Below are 15,542 nucleotides of genomic sequence, written 5' to 3'. Positions count from 1 at the left end.
GTAAGTTTTCTCACCACAGTGGCCCACTGTCCTCACTGCTCTGGTTCTGACTGACGTGCTGTAAGGCCATACGCTTGGGACCAGCTCYTGGAAAGCAAGCCGGAAGGCCAGGGCTGCCGCAGGGTGAGCGTGGGTTGGCCTCGTCTGCCAGGTCGCGGAAGCCCTGAGTGGCCTCGCTCTGCAGCGCGCCGCGCTGAAGGCGGGATGCTGGCACGCGCTCGGGTGCAGAGCATCGTGTCAGAGCCGAGAAACATGGGACTGGGGAAAGGAGGGAAGGAAGAGGGGCTTAGACAGCCCCAGGCCCCGGGGAGCACGCCTGCATCCACGCCGCCGCCCGCCGCGTCCCTCCGAAGGGCAGCTGAAACAGAGACTCGACGGGAAATGAAAGTGGCACCAGCCTGAGCTCGCTGACCGAGACGGGGCGAGGGCGAGACGACCGGGGCCAATTAAGCTACCAACGCGCAGCCTCGCGGGGCAAATTAAGTGCCAATTTTCTGCGCTGTTGACGAGGTAAAGAATGAAAATGATAAATAACAGGAAGTTTCCACTAAAAAGAAAGAGCAAGTTGGGAGATGGGAGTTTGAGGCTGGACTGCAGCCAACGATGAGACAAATGTGCACACGCCGCTGCCCTCTGCTGAAGGGAGCTCGGGGGGCTCGTCCGGCCCCGAGCACGCTCCTCTCCCGCGGCAAAGCGCCGGGCAGAGCGGAGGTCGGCAGGGACGGCGCGGGCTGCGAGCACGGGGCTTGCAGCCCACAGCAGACGCCTGGGCAGACCCAGGTGTGCCRGAGCACAGTTTCTGGCTGGGCCACTCGGCAGGTCTGCTCGCGGCACAGTTTATCCCGCAGGCATGCACGTCTCCATGGGGCATGCTGGCATTTTGCTGCTGACTCACTGGAAAAGCAAATGTTTCCAGCTGGACAAAGTAGGACAAAAAGGCCCTGCAAGCTGGCGGGGCTGGCCGGGATGGTTCAGCGCCTCTGCTCCCCAGCAGCGAGCTGGAGGCACGCCTGCCCTCCGGAGTGGGGTCCTTACCCCTGCCCAGCAGCTGGGTCTGGGCCACGGCACGGGCAGCCGGCAGCACAGCCTCAGGCACTGCACACCCTGCTTGAGTGGTTTTCCTCCCTTCCTCTGGGAAGCACCGTGTCCTTCCCCTCCCTCACGCTCCGGGAGATGAAATGGCTGCTCGGTGCAGCCGGTGGCTCATTTCTGCTCCTCGCGCTCCCTCTGCAGGGAGCGGGCCGGCGGCAGGGCTGGGCCGGCGGTGGCTGCGGCGCTGCCGTCCAGGACACCCTGCCCCAGCGGCTCCGGCTCCGCCGGCCCCAGCACTTGGAGTGAAACCAAATGGTTTGTTTAATTGAACGTGCTTGGGCAAAGCCCGCCCTCCCTCTGAGCTGCGTGTGCAGGGATTTACCGGGACTGTAGCTCAGGCTCATGCAAATCTGGGGGCTGGTGGTGTCCTCCGGGCTCCAGGAAACTGGAAGAAGGAAGGATTTGTCCCAGAGGGAAGGGGATGCCTTGGCAGAGCCAGCCCCACAGCAGGGAGGTCCGGAGGTGCCACTCAGAGCCCAGTGTCCCTGTGCTGGGACATGGAGCCAGTCGTGGGAATGTGGAGCTGGCCATGGGGATGTGCATCCAGCTGTTGGGATGTGGATCCAGCTGTGAGGATCCAGATCCAGCCACAGGGTGTGGAGCTGCCCATGGGGACATGGATCCRGCTGCAGGGATGCGGATCCAGCTGCAGGGACATGGATCTGGCCATAGGGRAATGGATCTGGCTGCAGGGGTGATGATCCAGCTGCAGGGACATGGATCTGGCCATAGGGACACGGATCTGGCTGCAGGGACATAGATCTGGCCATAGGGACACAGATCCAGCTGCAGGAGTGAGGATCCAGCTGCAGGGATGCGGATCTGGCYGCGGGGATGCTTCCCAGAGCAACCGTGCTGCCACCTCACGGAGCAGCGCTGGGAAAGCAGCCRCCGCCGGCGCGCTGCTCCGGCTGCGTGAACCCCCCGGCTGGCGGGGAGCCCCAACCGGAACCGCCGGGAAAAGGCTCCGCGCGGAACCAGGCGTCCCAAGCGCCTCAGGACGAAGCCTTCCCAGGTGCTTGGACCTTTCCCGAGCGCTTCCCAGGCCGCGGCGGGCCGCCCTGCACGGCCGGGCCGCCCTCGCTCGCAGCCCCGCGGGGAGCGTGGCTGCTCCGTCTGTGCCCCGCGCAGCCGGGCGCCGCGAGGAGCCGGCAGCCGGCGTGGACGGGGCGGCGGGGGCACGGAGAGCCCCCGGAGCAGTGTGGAGCAGCCTCCCTGTGCGTCGGCCGGGATGCACCCAGGCAGCCCTTAACCCCCCGTCCCGGCTTTGCGGGAGCTGCTGGAGCTGGGGAAACCGCTCCTGACAGCTGCCCTTCCCGCTCTCGCAGCCGCGGGGCCGCAGCTCCCGCTCCCGCTGTAAGAGGAGAGCTTTCCTCCCCGCGAGAGGCCTGGCTGCCAAATTCCAGCCCAGCGCACATTTTTACGGCATGACACCAGCGGGGCCCCTGCAGGAGACGGCGCAGGATCCCGGCGTCGGCCCGAGCGCCTGCCGCAGCAGCGGCGCGGGAGCCGCGCACGGACTCGCTGAGCGCCCGCCGCGGCTCGTCCCCCGGGCACCGCTCCCCAAACACTGCAAACGTCCTTCTGCTTCCCCCAGCCTGCAGGGTGCACGGAGATACCCTGACGCTGCCTGTCCCTCCCCGCTACCGTCCATCCCCTTCCTTCCTTCCTCCCTGCTCCTTCTCCAGGCTTGCTTGCGCAAGCTGCTTTCTAGGGAGCTTGGAGACAGGTAGCCGAGAGTGACGGAGCCTGGGACAAGTCTGCGCTGGAAAGGTAGGAAGCAGAAGGGAGCTGAGGGCTGGGATGCTCCCCAGGCACTTGCCTTTTCCCTTGGCTTTGCCCCAGGCGGGAGGAGGAGGAGGGCAGGCAGCCAGGCCAGCTCTACCCGGCCTGGCTCTCCCGGCCCCGCGCGCGCTTGGCTGCGAGCGTCCCGGCGGCGGCACGTGGTGGTGGATCCCGGTGCCCGCGAGGCTCCCCGGCATGCCCGGGCACAGCGGGGATGGGCGGTGCGGAGCTGCTCTCCAGAGGCCACCGGCTCCCCTGCGACAGCAAACCCGGGAATCTGCTTTGACCGGTGCAGCCTCCTCCCCGCCTGGCCCTTCCAGGTGCCCACGGGGCAGAGCTCAGTCCTGCAGTCCTTTCCCGGGTCGGAGAGGGCACCAGCCCCGGCACCACCTGCACGGCAGCGCGGCACAGCACCGGCGCCGGCTCCGAGCGGGTTTGGGGCCAGTGGTGTTCAGATGGGAGGTTCCACGGAGGCATTTAAACGAGAGTCCATGTGACGCACCCTGCTCTTAGTCACTGTCCCCGGAAACACAAATAAACCTCTGGCCGGGGCAGCAGCGAGGGGCCTGTTTCCCAGACGCGTGGAACTTTCCATGGAATTAGCGCACGGCTAATCGTTGCCATCTGCCTCCTTGCAGACGGCAGCCGCTGGCCGGCCGGCGTGGGACGGGCGCGAGGCTGCGGCTGGGAGCCCACCCGAGGCGAGCTCRGCGAGCGGAGCGCCGCGACCCGGCCGCTGCCCGGCGGGTGAGTATGTCCCCGGGCCCCGGGTCCCGGCGCGGGGGTGCGTGCGGCTGCTTTGCAGCGCCGTCTCACGTGTGCCTGCCTCGCTGCAACGTGCCTGCCGTGTTTCCGTCCCCGGCATCTGCCGGCGTTGCCTTCACCACCCGGGGGGGGACCGGCTTTCTTGGCAGAGCTGCCGGGTGTGCGTTGCACAGCCGGGGTGGCTGTGTGCGGCTGTCAGAGGTCTCATTGCACAGCTGGGGAACGAGCCCGGCTCACACAGCCCCTCTCGYCGCCGGAGCAGGGCTGCGTCGCGCGCGGCGGCTGCCACGGCGTTTTGTCACAGCTCCGTGTCTGAAGTTGTAGCTTGCAGATGCCAACGCTGACCCCACGCTGTTTTCCCGAGGGAACGGGGAAGCTGCATGAAGCTTTTGCTCATGTTTGCCAAGTTGAGGGAGCACCAGAGAGGGGTGCTGAGGAAGGACGTGCTGCGCCACGAGGCTCCTGGTGTTTGGAAACTGGTTTTCTCTCCTAGGGTGCTCCGTACTTGTCATTTACTTTTGGTGTCCGCCCCTTCCCAGTTTTCCCTGACGACGTCTGCCCGGAAAGTCCACAGTTTCCCAAAGGTCTGTATGGGTTTATCGTGAGCAGGGAGGGCCCGTGCCAAGGAGCGCGTGCTCCCACGCGTGCGGAGCCGCATTCTGCTCCGGCGCGGTACCGGCTGCCCCCTCGGCCGTCCCGCCGGCCGATCCTTCCCAGCCTCGCGACCTCCACCCGCTGCCGCTGGTGCCCCCACCGGTGCCGGTGCCGATGCCACCCGGGGAGGCGAGAGCCTGCAGGTGTGAGGAGGGGATCCACGCTTTCAGCTCAGATCYCTGCTCTCATAGGACTGGTTTCTTGGGAAATGCTGGGCTCCTGCAGCTTGGCAGAGCTCCTCGTTGCTGAAATAAATCACTGGAGCCTGGATGCAGCCTGCCGGATGCCCAAAGCCGTCTCCGCTCTGCTGGGGAGGTGAGGGAAGGCTTGAGCTGAGCTGGGTCTGCAAACTGCAGCATTTTGGCACTTGCGGGCGCACCGGGCTGTTCACCCGGGCAGGGGCGAGCAGCGCTTTCAAACGCACCACACGCAAACAGCTGCAGGAAGCTGTTCTGAAACCAAAAGCACCAAAATTGAAGAGCTTCCCCAGCCGAGCCCTTGGGAAGGCTGCCCATGCCAAAGCCCTGCCCTTGCATGTGACCACTGTGCGAGGGGCTGCTGGCACCGGGAAACTTCATTTTTACCCAAGGAAGATTTTTTTTCTTTTTAGGAAGGTGAAAGCTTTCAAGGGTGTTGATGCTTCTGTTGCCAAAAAATAATCCAACCAAAGCCAGAACACCTCAATTTCAACAACAACAACAACAGAAAGATTAGTATTTCAGTGTTTTATTTCTCAAAAACAAAAAGCCCCAAACGCTGTCAAAAACTGATACTTTCTTTCAGACACTTTAAGTAAAATCAACCCAAGCAGAATGTTCCCTTAGCAGAGCACCTCTGTGCTTTTAAATTGCTGCATTAAATCTTCCCCCACYGAGGGCCCCGCAGCAGGGTCTCACTGCTCTCTGACGCTGAGGCTTGCTGATTATCTGCTTTTCCCTTCAAGGGATGATTTGAGAAGAGGCTGGTTTAAGGGCAAAGGCAGCATCGGTGGAAGTATCTGCTTTGTCGGGACGCGCTGGCTGAGCACACGGCACCCGCCGTGCTGGTGCACGGGCAGCGGGGACCTGGCGTGGTGGTGGGGGGGGAGGTTCAGCCTCACCAGCGTTGCCCGCGYGCTGTTCGAAACAGGGAGCAAGGGGGACAGAGTAGGTCCGACAGAGCTGGTGCGGATGTGCTGGGGATGCCGTTACGCTTTGGCTGCTGATCGCCGGTGCCAGGCTGTGCACTGACTTGTTAGTAGCAACCCGGCTGCAAAGCTGCATCCAGACACCCAGACGGTCGTGTGCCTGCAGCGGGACCCTGGCTGCTGGAGCTGTAGCTTCAGTATCGCGCTCGTAGAGTGGGGAGATGTGATGCCCTGTGAATGCAGGGGCAGATGCCATAGTGATGGGCACAAGGCAGCTGGGCCCCAGCAGCAATACCRGGGGCCATGCTGTTGGCAAGAGTGAGGGTTGTGACTGAGTGCAAAAAGTAAAACTGTGCCTGTAAGGTTTAACTTCGCATAGTAGTGTTGAGGTCAATAAACTAGGATACAGCTATTCTTACACACACATGTGGCTGCTATTTTAACCTCAAAGGCACATCCAGATTGCAATTTATCATGGCTAATAGGAAGGGAAGAGCATAGTGCTGAAGCTCGGTGGATCGCTGCCCGGCGAGCCCTGCRTGCTGAGCAGAACAAGTCACGCCGCCCTGAAGCAAACAAGCGGGCTTTACGGTCGGATCCCAAACGGCGCTGTGCCAGGTGCCAGCCTCCTGCCCCAAGCCCTGCTGAGGCCCCCTGCCCTGCCCGCTCCGGGGCACTGAGTAGGGTCCTGCAGGGGCCCCAGCCCCACACCGTGGGGTCCCTGCCCTAGTGCATTGGGTCCCTGTCCTATTGATCTGGGTCCCTGCTCCAGTGCTGGGGGTCTCAGCCCTGCTGTTCAGGGTCACAGCCTTAGTGCAGGAGATCCAGCCCCAGTGCAAGGGTCGCTGCCCTAGTGCAGGGGGTTTTAGCCCCATGGCACAAGGTCCCAGCCCTGCAGCACTGGGTCCTAGCCCTAGCGCAGGGATCCCAACCCCATGGCACAAGGTCCCAGCCCCGCAGCACTGGGTCCTAGCCCTAGCGCAGGGATCCCAGCCCCATGGCACAAGGTCCCAGCCCTGCAGCACTGGGTCCTAGCCTCACAGCATGGGGTTCTAGCCCCTGTGCAAGAATTTCTTGCCCTAGCACAATGGATCCCAGCCCCACAGCATGGGGTCCCAGCCCTAGTGCAAGAGATCCCAGCCCCAGTGCAAGGATCCCAGCCGCGTGGCACAGGGTCCCAGCCCACCCCGAAGCAGAGGGTGCTGCGGGGTGGTAAGGGGCTGCATCTGGGCGCCCGGCATCCCCGGCCGCACCGAGCCGCCCCCGGGCGCGGAGGCGGAGACGGCGGCGGGGCCGCGCCGCCCGCCGGGGCCGGCGGAGCGCGGCGGCAGCGCGGCCCGGGCGGAGTCCGGCGCGGCCCGGCGCGGCGCGGCTGGTGCGGCCATGGGGGCGATGCAGAGCCAGAAGCCGCGGGAGCCCGGCTCCCCGGAGCGCCGGTAAGTGCAGCCGCGCCGCGCCGGGCCGGGCCGGGCCGGGGCCGCGCGCGCGGTTCCCCGGGGCTGGTCCCGGCCCCGAGACCCCGCACCCTCCCGCCAAGCGCCCGCGGCCCCGGCGCGCCGGTGACAGGCGTTTAGCCCGGTCCAGGTTGGCGCCGAGGGCCCTGGAGCCTCCCTTGCAGCCCGGCTGCCGCTAAGCAGCGGACCTGTGCCAGCGCGCGGGATCTTGTGCTGCGTTCTGCAGTGGTGGAGCCCCACTGAAAAAAAAATCAGGGCGTTACGGTGTTAAATTGGGGGGAAAGTTCTCCTAGGGTAGCAATTGTTTAAACCACATTGAGTGTTACAGTAACTAGCAAAACGAACTGTTTTTGTTTTCAGTGGGTTGAATTTCTCAGGCTGCAGTTCAGATTTTGCTGCTGCTAGCCGTCAAGAGGAGTCACGGTGGCTTTCTCGCCCGTGTTTTATTGCATAAATCTTAGTATGATGAACAGGGGAGCAGAAATGTAATTCTAAATGTTGCCATTAGAAAACAAGTGTAGAAGTTGGAGCTGACTGGAAGTTTTGTTCCTAGTAAAAACCAGAAGGCAGAATATGCAAAATGCTGCTTTTAACCAGCAGGATTTAGAAACTGTAAACAAAAGGAAAAGTATGTTAGCTTGTGATTAAAAGGAAAAATGGAGCTATCGTATCTTAAAATCAACTAAAGCACTTTCTGGAACAGATAAATATTTTCTTTAAATGAGCCTCTCCACAATGCAGAAATAACTGTATTTGGGGAGGTGTGCTGCTGCTTTTCTAAACAAGAACAGATCGGTTGGCACCGTCCTGTGTTCCCAGAGTGCTGGCCCTGCCGTCAGTAACTGGTGCCTGGTTTATGCACTGCATATTTTCTGGAGTCTCTGCCAGGTTTTATAGAGCAGGTGACACTGAAAACAGGCTGTTGCCCTTCTAAACACATGCAAACATCGCCTGGTTTGCAAATGCTAACTTCAGACAGGGAAAACAAGTGCATTTTCCTCTTCGTAACTGTTCAGAGTGGCCCATTTGCTCATTGCAGCAGTCTCCTAAATATTAGAGGTGTTCCCAAGCAGGGAAAATATACCATTATCCACTGTACGTGTTGGAGCAACATCTGAGAGGACATTGACCAGTCCTGCATGTGAGAAAATCCCAAGAGGCAAACACATGCCATAGAAATGGAACAGCCGCTGCTTGCTTGTGGCATTTCAGCGGATAAGCAAGATGCTTAACGAAGGCACTGGGGCAATAYGAGCAGATTTCCCCAGGGAAAGCCTGAAACCAGCCTTGTTACAACAGAGCAAGAGCCCAAGGCTGCATGGAGAGGCCAGAGCACAGGGAAGGGGCAGAGGCCAGCGGTGCTGGGTCCCAGGGGCTGGATGCGGCTGGGCCCCAGGGATGGTCCCATCTGCTCCTGAGTGTCCCKGTGCCCGGCATGGCCGCGGTTTCCACCTGAGCGAGGGCCCGGGCTCCTCCTGATRCCGATGCCGCAGCCGCTCCTGTTTGCCAGCGTCCGACTTGGCCGCTCCTAGTTCCCGTGTGTCTCCCTCCTCCTTAAGCAAACTTTGTTCTGTTTTGTTTTCCCCTTTATTACTCCCACAGCGCCGTTCCCTGTGACAGCTGCGTCCTCCTTCCTCATCTCTCTCCCCCATCCATGCCTGCACCCGGGTTCTGGGGCTGAAACACTGTCTGGGTTTCACAATGCCACCGAGTCTTGACTGAAGTCAAGGAGCCAAGGACTGACAAACACCTGATAAGAGAGCATTCCTGCCATGTAGAGCTGATATTTTTAGCAAACAGAGCAAAGGAGTTGATGGAGGAGTAAAGAAGCAGCAGGCTGAATGCAGATGCTTGTGTTCATAAAGCTTATCAGTGTGAAAATCGGGCTGGGATTCAAGTAGCCTGTTGTACAGAATTGCTTTGCATGAGCTCACATCCACGCTGTGTACGTTGTTTTAAACTGCATGAACAGCAGATTAAGCTGTGTACTTTGTTTTAAATCGCATGAATAGCAGGTGGTCCAGTGTGTTCATTTTTGCATTCGTCTTTTTAATACAGCCACAAACACTTGTATTTGCTAATTTGATGGCATTATGGTAGAGAAAGACATCTAGAAGCTGGAGGCTGGATCATGATGTCAGGGGCTCACACGTGACAGTTACGTCCTTTACTTCTATTTTTATATAGATAGTTTGATGGAATGTGTAGCGATGGGAACTGTCACATCTCAGAGCTGCAAACAGTCCCGGGGGGCTGAGCCTTTCCTTAGCATCGTCCCGTGTTGGGTATCGCTCTAGGTCCCCTTGGGCATTGCAGAGCGCCTGTAACGTTAAGTTTCCTGCTGTTTTCTGGCAAGCAGATGGGAGTGGTAGAAGTTGAGATGGGAAGAAATTGTATTTTGTCTCTCTTGAWTTCCAGGGGATTTATCATTTTATTTCTTAGTCTTGAGATCTGTATTTAGATCACAGCTCTATCAAGGTCAGGGGGAAAAAAGGAAAAACAGGAGCTCTGCTGTAGGAGGTTTGCCCTCCCTCAGTTCCATGTCTYCCCTTGCCAGGGGGCAGCTGCGGTGGTGGGGAAGTGCCCTAAAACGTTGGCGCGGTTACGCGGCACCAGCTGCCGGCCCTGGGGTCCATTCGCGGCCTCGTCAGCACGTTCGTCCCCCGGAACAAACCACCGGCGAGTTCGGCAGAGGTGACGCCGGCGAGCTGCTGCATCCCGGCTGGCCGTTGGGCACGGTCGCCCTSGGCCGCAGGGACGGGGGTGCTCACGCCGAGGGCACCCGCGTGCAAAACCCGCGGCCGCTCGGGCAGGGCCGCGGAGGCGCCCGCAGTCCCGCTGCTGGTGCCCTCGCAGCCGCGCCGGCGCCGCTTTCCGCCCCGCCACTCGTAGCAACTGCAAAATGTTATGTAGCTATGGTTACCGCAAAAGTGCCGCCGAGGTCGTGCTCGCTAGCGGGGCTGTTTGCGAGCGGCCAGCGCTCCGGCGGGACGCTTGCAGCTGCGCGGCAGGAGAGGGCGGTGCGGACCTGCTGGGCCGGGCGCAGGATGCCTGCGCAGGAGCTGGGTCTCCGCGGCCTCCTGCCCGGCTGCTGGGCTGGCCAGGCCTGAAACCACGCGGGAGAGTCCTCGGGCCGCTTCCCGGGGCGGCGTGGCCGTGCCCTCGGGGGACTGCGCTCTGCCAGGCTGCCAAGCCGGCTCGCGGGTGCGCGGAGGTCCGGGGCTGAGGAGGTCCCTTCCAGCTCTGCGTCCGCACCGTTCGGCTCCGCAGGGGTGGGAACGGGGAGGGGAGGTTGTGCAGCTGTGGGCACAGGAGATGTTCAGCCACCAGCAACCCTGGGCTGGCGGGGAGCAGGAAACTCTCAGCCTTTCTCCTGCACGGTGTAGAGGACTGGGCGAAGTCTCGAAATCCCGTCCTGGAGTGCCCTCTAGTGAGCCTGTCCCCCGAAGGTCCCCATCGCCTTTCCTCCGTCCTGGTGCGCTTCACCCAGCACCGACCGCGGCGGGTGTCAGCGCTTGCCGGGCACTCGCCACCCCCGGATGGGTCTCCCAGGTCAATGCATTTTCCATCTAGCATCTCTACTCCTTGGCCTTTCCTTGGGCCCGATTTCCTCTCTACCTGAAGSAGGTTGTCAGGGAAAGGAGTTTAAGCCTCCCCTTGGATGCTGTGTCAAGCCRGAGCAGGCGAGTCACGAGTGGGAGTTATCCAGCATTAATCCGAACAGCGTCACAGCAAAGATCAGGAAATGTGAAATCGTCTCTCTCTRGCATTTGCTGTGCACTCATCACTGGAATACCTAAGTCTTCATCTGAGCTGTTTTTCTTAATTCCCAAGAATCATGCGCTTGGTCCGGCACAGGGACCAAGTCTGCTGACACTTCGGGGCCAGCAAAACGCTCTTCTATGGGACTACCTGTCTCCCAGGGAGGAGTGCTGGCTGAGCAGAGGGCCASAGAAATGCAGGAGAAGCTGGCACCCTTTGCAGTCGGGGCCCTCCTTGCAGGGAGGCTGGCTCTGCTGCCCTGCTGCTCCGGAGCATCGCGGGCTGCTGGTGGCTGGTGCCCAGAGCCGGGCAGGGTGTCTGTGTGGGGCTCCCGGCTGGCAGTAATATGTGTTTTCTTCACTGGAGTGTATGCAATTGCTGGCCTGGCWTTAATCTCAGCCGGAGAAAATGCAGGACAGTGGAGCCAATTCACGGAGTGCTGTGAAGGAGYCGAATGGCTCAAGTGGCGTCTTTCTCAGGCAGCTGAACAGCTGAGGAAGAAAAATGGAAACCCACAGAAGATTCATTTCTGCGCTAGAAATGAATGCACTGGCTGGCTGTGCCATGCCCAGAAAAGCACCGCAGCCAGAAATAGCTGTTCCGCCGCCTAATGACAGGGACGAGGATGGGAGCTGCAGGTACGCTCCTCCCTCTAGCCCCGGGCGCTGTGGCTGGAGGCTCGACAAATGTGACCCGTGCGAGACCTGAGACCTGCTTCCCTCGTGCCTCCGGGGACGGAGGTGTGGTAACAGCGTGAGGAATTCGGCAGCATTTGCTTCTGGATCYGAGGTCAGGCAGCCGCACTGCTGCTGCCAGTGTAAGATCCTGACATAAGATAAGGGAAAGTCCTTCCTGGATGCAGAGCTGTTATCCCTGGATGCAGCTGGCTTCCTGCAAAGATCAGCATAAGGAGTGCAAGGTTTTCCATCCTTCTGCAGCCTGCATGGTGCAGAGTGTTCCGGGGGGGGGGGATGGGGGGGACGAAGGGGCGCACGGCCCCAGCACCCCCAGGACTGTTATCGTCGGGGCCATGGGGATGCTCATACGTGTCAGGGATGACAGTGTCATGGGCTGGGTGCTGTCAGGCTGATTTAACTATCCAGAAGAGGGTGAAATGGGAAGAGGCCACAGCACCACTCCTATGCGCCAGTTTTACTGGTCCCCTCCCTTATGGAGCGCCAGCTGTGCCAGCCCAAGTGCTCAGCGCTGTGGCAAACCCCTCCTGACACACGCTGCCGGCTTTCTCAGCTGCAGAAGTAGACAGGAAACATGTATTTTGTTTTTTTAAATTATTGTAGCAGTTGCTTGGGGGCGGGGAGTGGAGCTCAAAGCAGTGACCTGCAAAACCAGACGGCTCTGGGCACAGCCGCTGGCTCCAGCCCCTGCCGAGGACGGTGCAGGCTGACGGGGGCTGTGGCGGCAGTGCCGCTGCTCTTGCACAGAGGGCTGGCGTGAGCTGCCTCGCGGGCGGTGTGTTGGGGCTGTCTGTAGGAGGAGCGAGCAGCAGATCTGGYGTGCTCACGACGTGTTGCTGCGAAGGAGGCTGCAAACCTGAGGCAGCTGGAGAATTGCTGGATCCTCCCCCGGGGCCTGGGCTGTTCCAGGGGAGCGAAGTGTGAAAACCCAAGGCATCTGCTTCAAAAGAGGCAGCTCCGGGAAGCAGTTGGGGCACTGTGGGCAGAACGGTCTAGGCTGTTCATCGGTGCATGCCACCGAGCCCGCTGTGCCTCGGTGCAGCCCCGGGCACGATGGAGCCCAGGCCCAGGGCGGGGATGACAGCAGCGCGAAGGACGGCCTGTCCGGTGCCGTGCATGCAGGCTGCAGCTCGCTGGGGACTCGTGTGATGGGAACTGCTGGCAGCTCTGGTTTTGAACAGGTCAGCTTCACCCTGCTCTGCAGAAATGTGTCTGCTGACTGTGCCAAGCAGCGCTGGCAGCCARAGCCACTGGCCTGACTGACAAGGTCAGGTTATCTCCTCCGTGTTTGATCTGCTGCCAGCTGGGGTCGGTGCCAAGCTGGAAAATGCCACTCGAGGCATTTTCTTAATTGCTCGTAGTAAATGGCAAGTGGAAGCAGGCTCTGCTCTTTAGCTGCTCTGATAGCTTCCTGCCCCAGGGCGTGCAGGTCGGGAGTGTCGCAGCCCGTGCGGTGCCGTGCAGTCGCTCCTGCTCCTGCCTGCTGCTCCTTGCCATCCGTGGCCACTGGGAGGAGGGTCCCCTCTCCGCAGCAGCTTGTGCAGCCTTCACAATAGAAGGATGCTGCTAATTTCCTCTGCGATTGGTTCACGTGTCCCACTTCCCTCGTTCAACAAGTGGGGGTTATGAAAGTGAACATCKCTGTCGTCTGGCTGATGCAGACCCTTCCTCTTTGCAGTGGAGGCAGGCTTGGTCCTGCTGCTCAGCCCAGACCTGCTGCTGCTCCTTCGCGATTCCCATTTCCCCTGTGTGAAGCCTGGCAGGACCCAGGCGGCCGTGTGCTGGTTTCACGTGCAGTGATGCAGATGCTGGAGCTGGGTCTTCTGGGCCAGCGTTGGCTTGTGGAATGACTGATGGAGGAAGGGAGAGGAGGAGTTCAGGTTGCAGTGTGTGGTGCTGCAAAGCAGTTCATGCCACAACACACGCCTTAAAAATCTCCTTATGTAAAATTCATCTGCAGAAATCAGCTTGCGCTGTGCCACTCCGGGAAGTAGGCTGCTCATTTCTGCTCAGAGCAGACACAGCCGAGAGGATGCTGAGCTCCTGCTTTTGCTTCAGCCTCTTGCTTTTTGGATAAGCTTTAATAAGGCGCTTAGTCCACTTGTGGCTCAGTGTAGCAGGTGTGAGCTTTATCTGGCTCAGCTCTCCCCAGATCGTGGCTGGGTGTGTGGGTGCACCATCATGTCGCTGCTTGGACTTGTGGCAGTRTGCACCTCTGCTTTGCCTGAACCAGAGCCAGGGGACTCTCTGGGGAAATTTGGAAAAGTTGTATGGTGGGGGTAGGGGGTGGATAAGAGGGTTTTTTGACAGAGTGCAGATGATAAAAGAGTGCAGCAATGATGCATCTGTTTACTAAGGACACCAACAGATGGGAGCTAGACAGAAAGGTTCCCTGCAGGGAGGTTATTTGAGATGCTCCAYGTCGAGGAATGAGGCCTTTTGAAGTATCTGATAGAGGCTGGTTTTAGAGCGAGGTAGCCAGACCAGATGGGTGGGTCTCAGCTGACTCAGCCATGCAGAAGCATTCCTCATGCTCGGAGCTAGCTGATGATTCACAGAAAAGCATCAAGCTGTGGTCTTGGCCTGCCACGTGAGCACTTTGTGCAGTTACTCAGGGCCAATAGTGCTTCTCTGCAACAAGCTGGGCTTGGTCGTGCAACTGGACGGTTGTCTTCCCTTCCCCAGAACATCGCTGGACCCGCCGAGGGCAGCAGGTGGGGAGCCGGCCTTGGGCATGCAGTGCAGACGTGTCCACCTGGGTCTGGGCAAGCCACCAGCTCTGGGGAGCTGTAGGTGCTGCAGCAGCAACTGCCCAAGGCCACAACGCTGCTGCCTGCAATAGACCTGCTGCYGAAGCCCTGGACGTGCCCCCCTGTGCTGCAGGCGCTGAAAGGCATCAGTGATGTTACTCTTCTCTCCCTAGCAAGCATGCAGGAGGTGATGATCTGGGAAGCGAGACCCCTGCGTAGGTGAGGATGCCCCAAGAAGGCCAGCATGCCAGTACTTAGTTCTTCAGGGACTGTTTGCTGTTATTTTTAAACACAATAGTTTAATAAATAAATAAATCTGCTGCCACGGAAGGAAGCCAGAGCTACTGAAGTCGGCATTTCCCTGGAAAATAAAGGGGCAGGTGTTTCCCAGTCTCTGCCGTCTGTCTCTTTGCTTCTCCATGTGTCAGATGCCTCAGGAGTGATCTCCGCTCTGTCTGGTCTGGGCTGTGGCTCTTGTGCAGGAAGCATGGCTCGCTTGGGGCCCGCTGGCCRCGCAGGGACCCGGTGCACGGGGACCCCGCGTGCCTGGGCTGGCTGTTGTGGTGCTGCAGCCGGTGCACGGCGTTTGCTGGCCTGTGTGGGGTGGAAGGAATCTTRCAGCTCGTCTTGCAGTGGGATATGTTACAGCACAGGTGCAACCCTGGATAAGTGTGGGATAAATCAGGGAGGAGAGATCTGGTTTCAGAGTTTCCCTGCCCTGGCGCACAGGGTTTTCTTTTGGCCCAGTGTGGTGTGAGGGGCACGAAAGGGCAGTGGAGCACCTTGGCACAAGMATATGGAGGGTGACAGTGAATTAGGCTCTGGCATCTGGCTGGGATTTAGGAGCAATGTGCCTAAGCCTGGCTGYCAGCCTGCATTAACCTGCCCACAGGGAGCAGTGGAGATGCCCCTGCCCTGTCTAGCATTTGTGCAAAAATAAGTGGGTTTGAGAGTTTGTCTCGGAATGAAGGTGGATGGGAGGCAGACGAGGGATCTCTGTAGGGCACAGCCTGTTTCCTCAGCCAGGCTATGCCTCGTGGGAGTGGGGGACGGCCCTCCTCGTGCAGCCTGCAGGTGCTTGTCTGGAGAGCGCTGGGCACCAGGGTGTTTTGCTGTTACGGACAGCCAGACCCGGAGCCGGGGAGAGGAGGGGCAAAGCAGTAAAATGTGGCACAGCAAAAGCCTGTGATTATCCACTCCCAGCCCTATCCCGTCGCTGCGGCACGGGTGGGAGGGGAAGGGGGACGCTGCTGCGGGCTTCCCTCTYCCCTCCTCCCCGCTCGGCGAGCCCGGAGCCTGCCGGCGTCTCGGGGCGAGCTGCGACCAAGGCGGGCGCCGCGGGGGAGCGGGCAGCGGGGCCGGCCGCGCTCTCCCTGCCGCGGGCAGTACGGTCCGGGGCGGCGGGGGGCCCTGTCTGGCGGCCAGCGGAGCCCCGCGCCGCGGGGCTGAACATGCCCGC

General features: G+C 60.4%; 1 protein-coding gene and 1 long non-coding RNA gene across 2 annotated transcripts in view; both read left to right on the top strand.

Annotated features, from left to right (window-relative positions):
* The first annotated feature begins 2,378 nt into the window (after positions 1-2,378).
* Positions 2,379-6,498, top strand: LOC146596247 (uncharacterized). Its single transcript, XR_014895770.1, has 4 exons — positions 2,379-2,865; positions 3,516-3,624; positions 4,136-4,226; positions 4,907-6,498. It is a non-coding gene; the product is annotated as an uncharacterized LOC146596247 (long non-coding RNA).
* A 263-nt stretch (positions 6,499-6,761) lies between these two features.
* TACC1 (transforming acidic coiled-coil containing protein 1) overlaps positions 6,762-15,542 on the top strand; it is a 31,638-nt gene continuing 22,857 nt past the window's right edge. Inside the window, exon 1 of the mRNA XM_085304159.1 lies at positions 6,762-6,858. Within this exon, the coding sequence (XP_085160285.1) occupies positions 6,806-6,858 (53 nt within the window). The 5' untranslated portion in view covers positions 6,762-6,805. The remainder of the gene's footprint in view (positions 6,859-15,542) is intronic.

The sequence above is a fragment of the Rhea americana genome, unplaced genomic scaffold (assembly GCF_003343005.1).
Source record: "Rhea americana isolate MKP2758 unplaced genomic scaffold, rheAme1 scaffold_204, whole genome shotgun sequence".
Lineage (NCBI taxonomy): Eukaryota > Metazoa > Chordata > Aves > Rheiformes > Rheidae > Rhea > Rhea americana.
The sequence above is the reverse complement of the archived record's forward strand: the minus strand, read 5'-3'. Positions and strand labels throughout refer to the sequence as shown.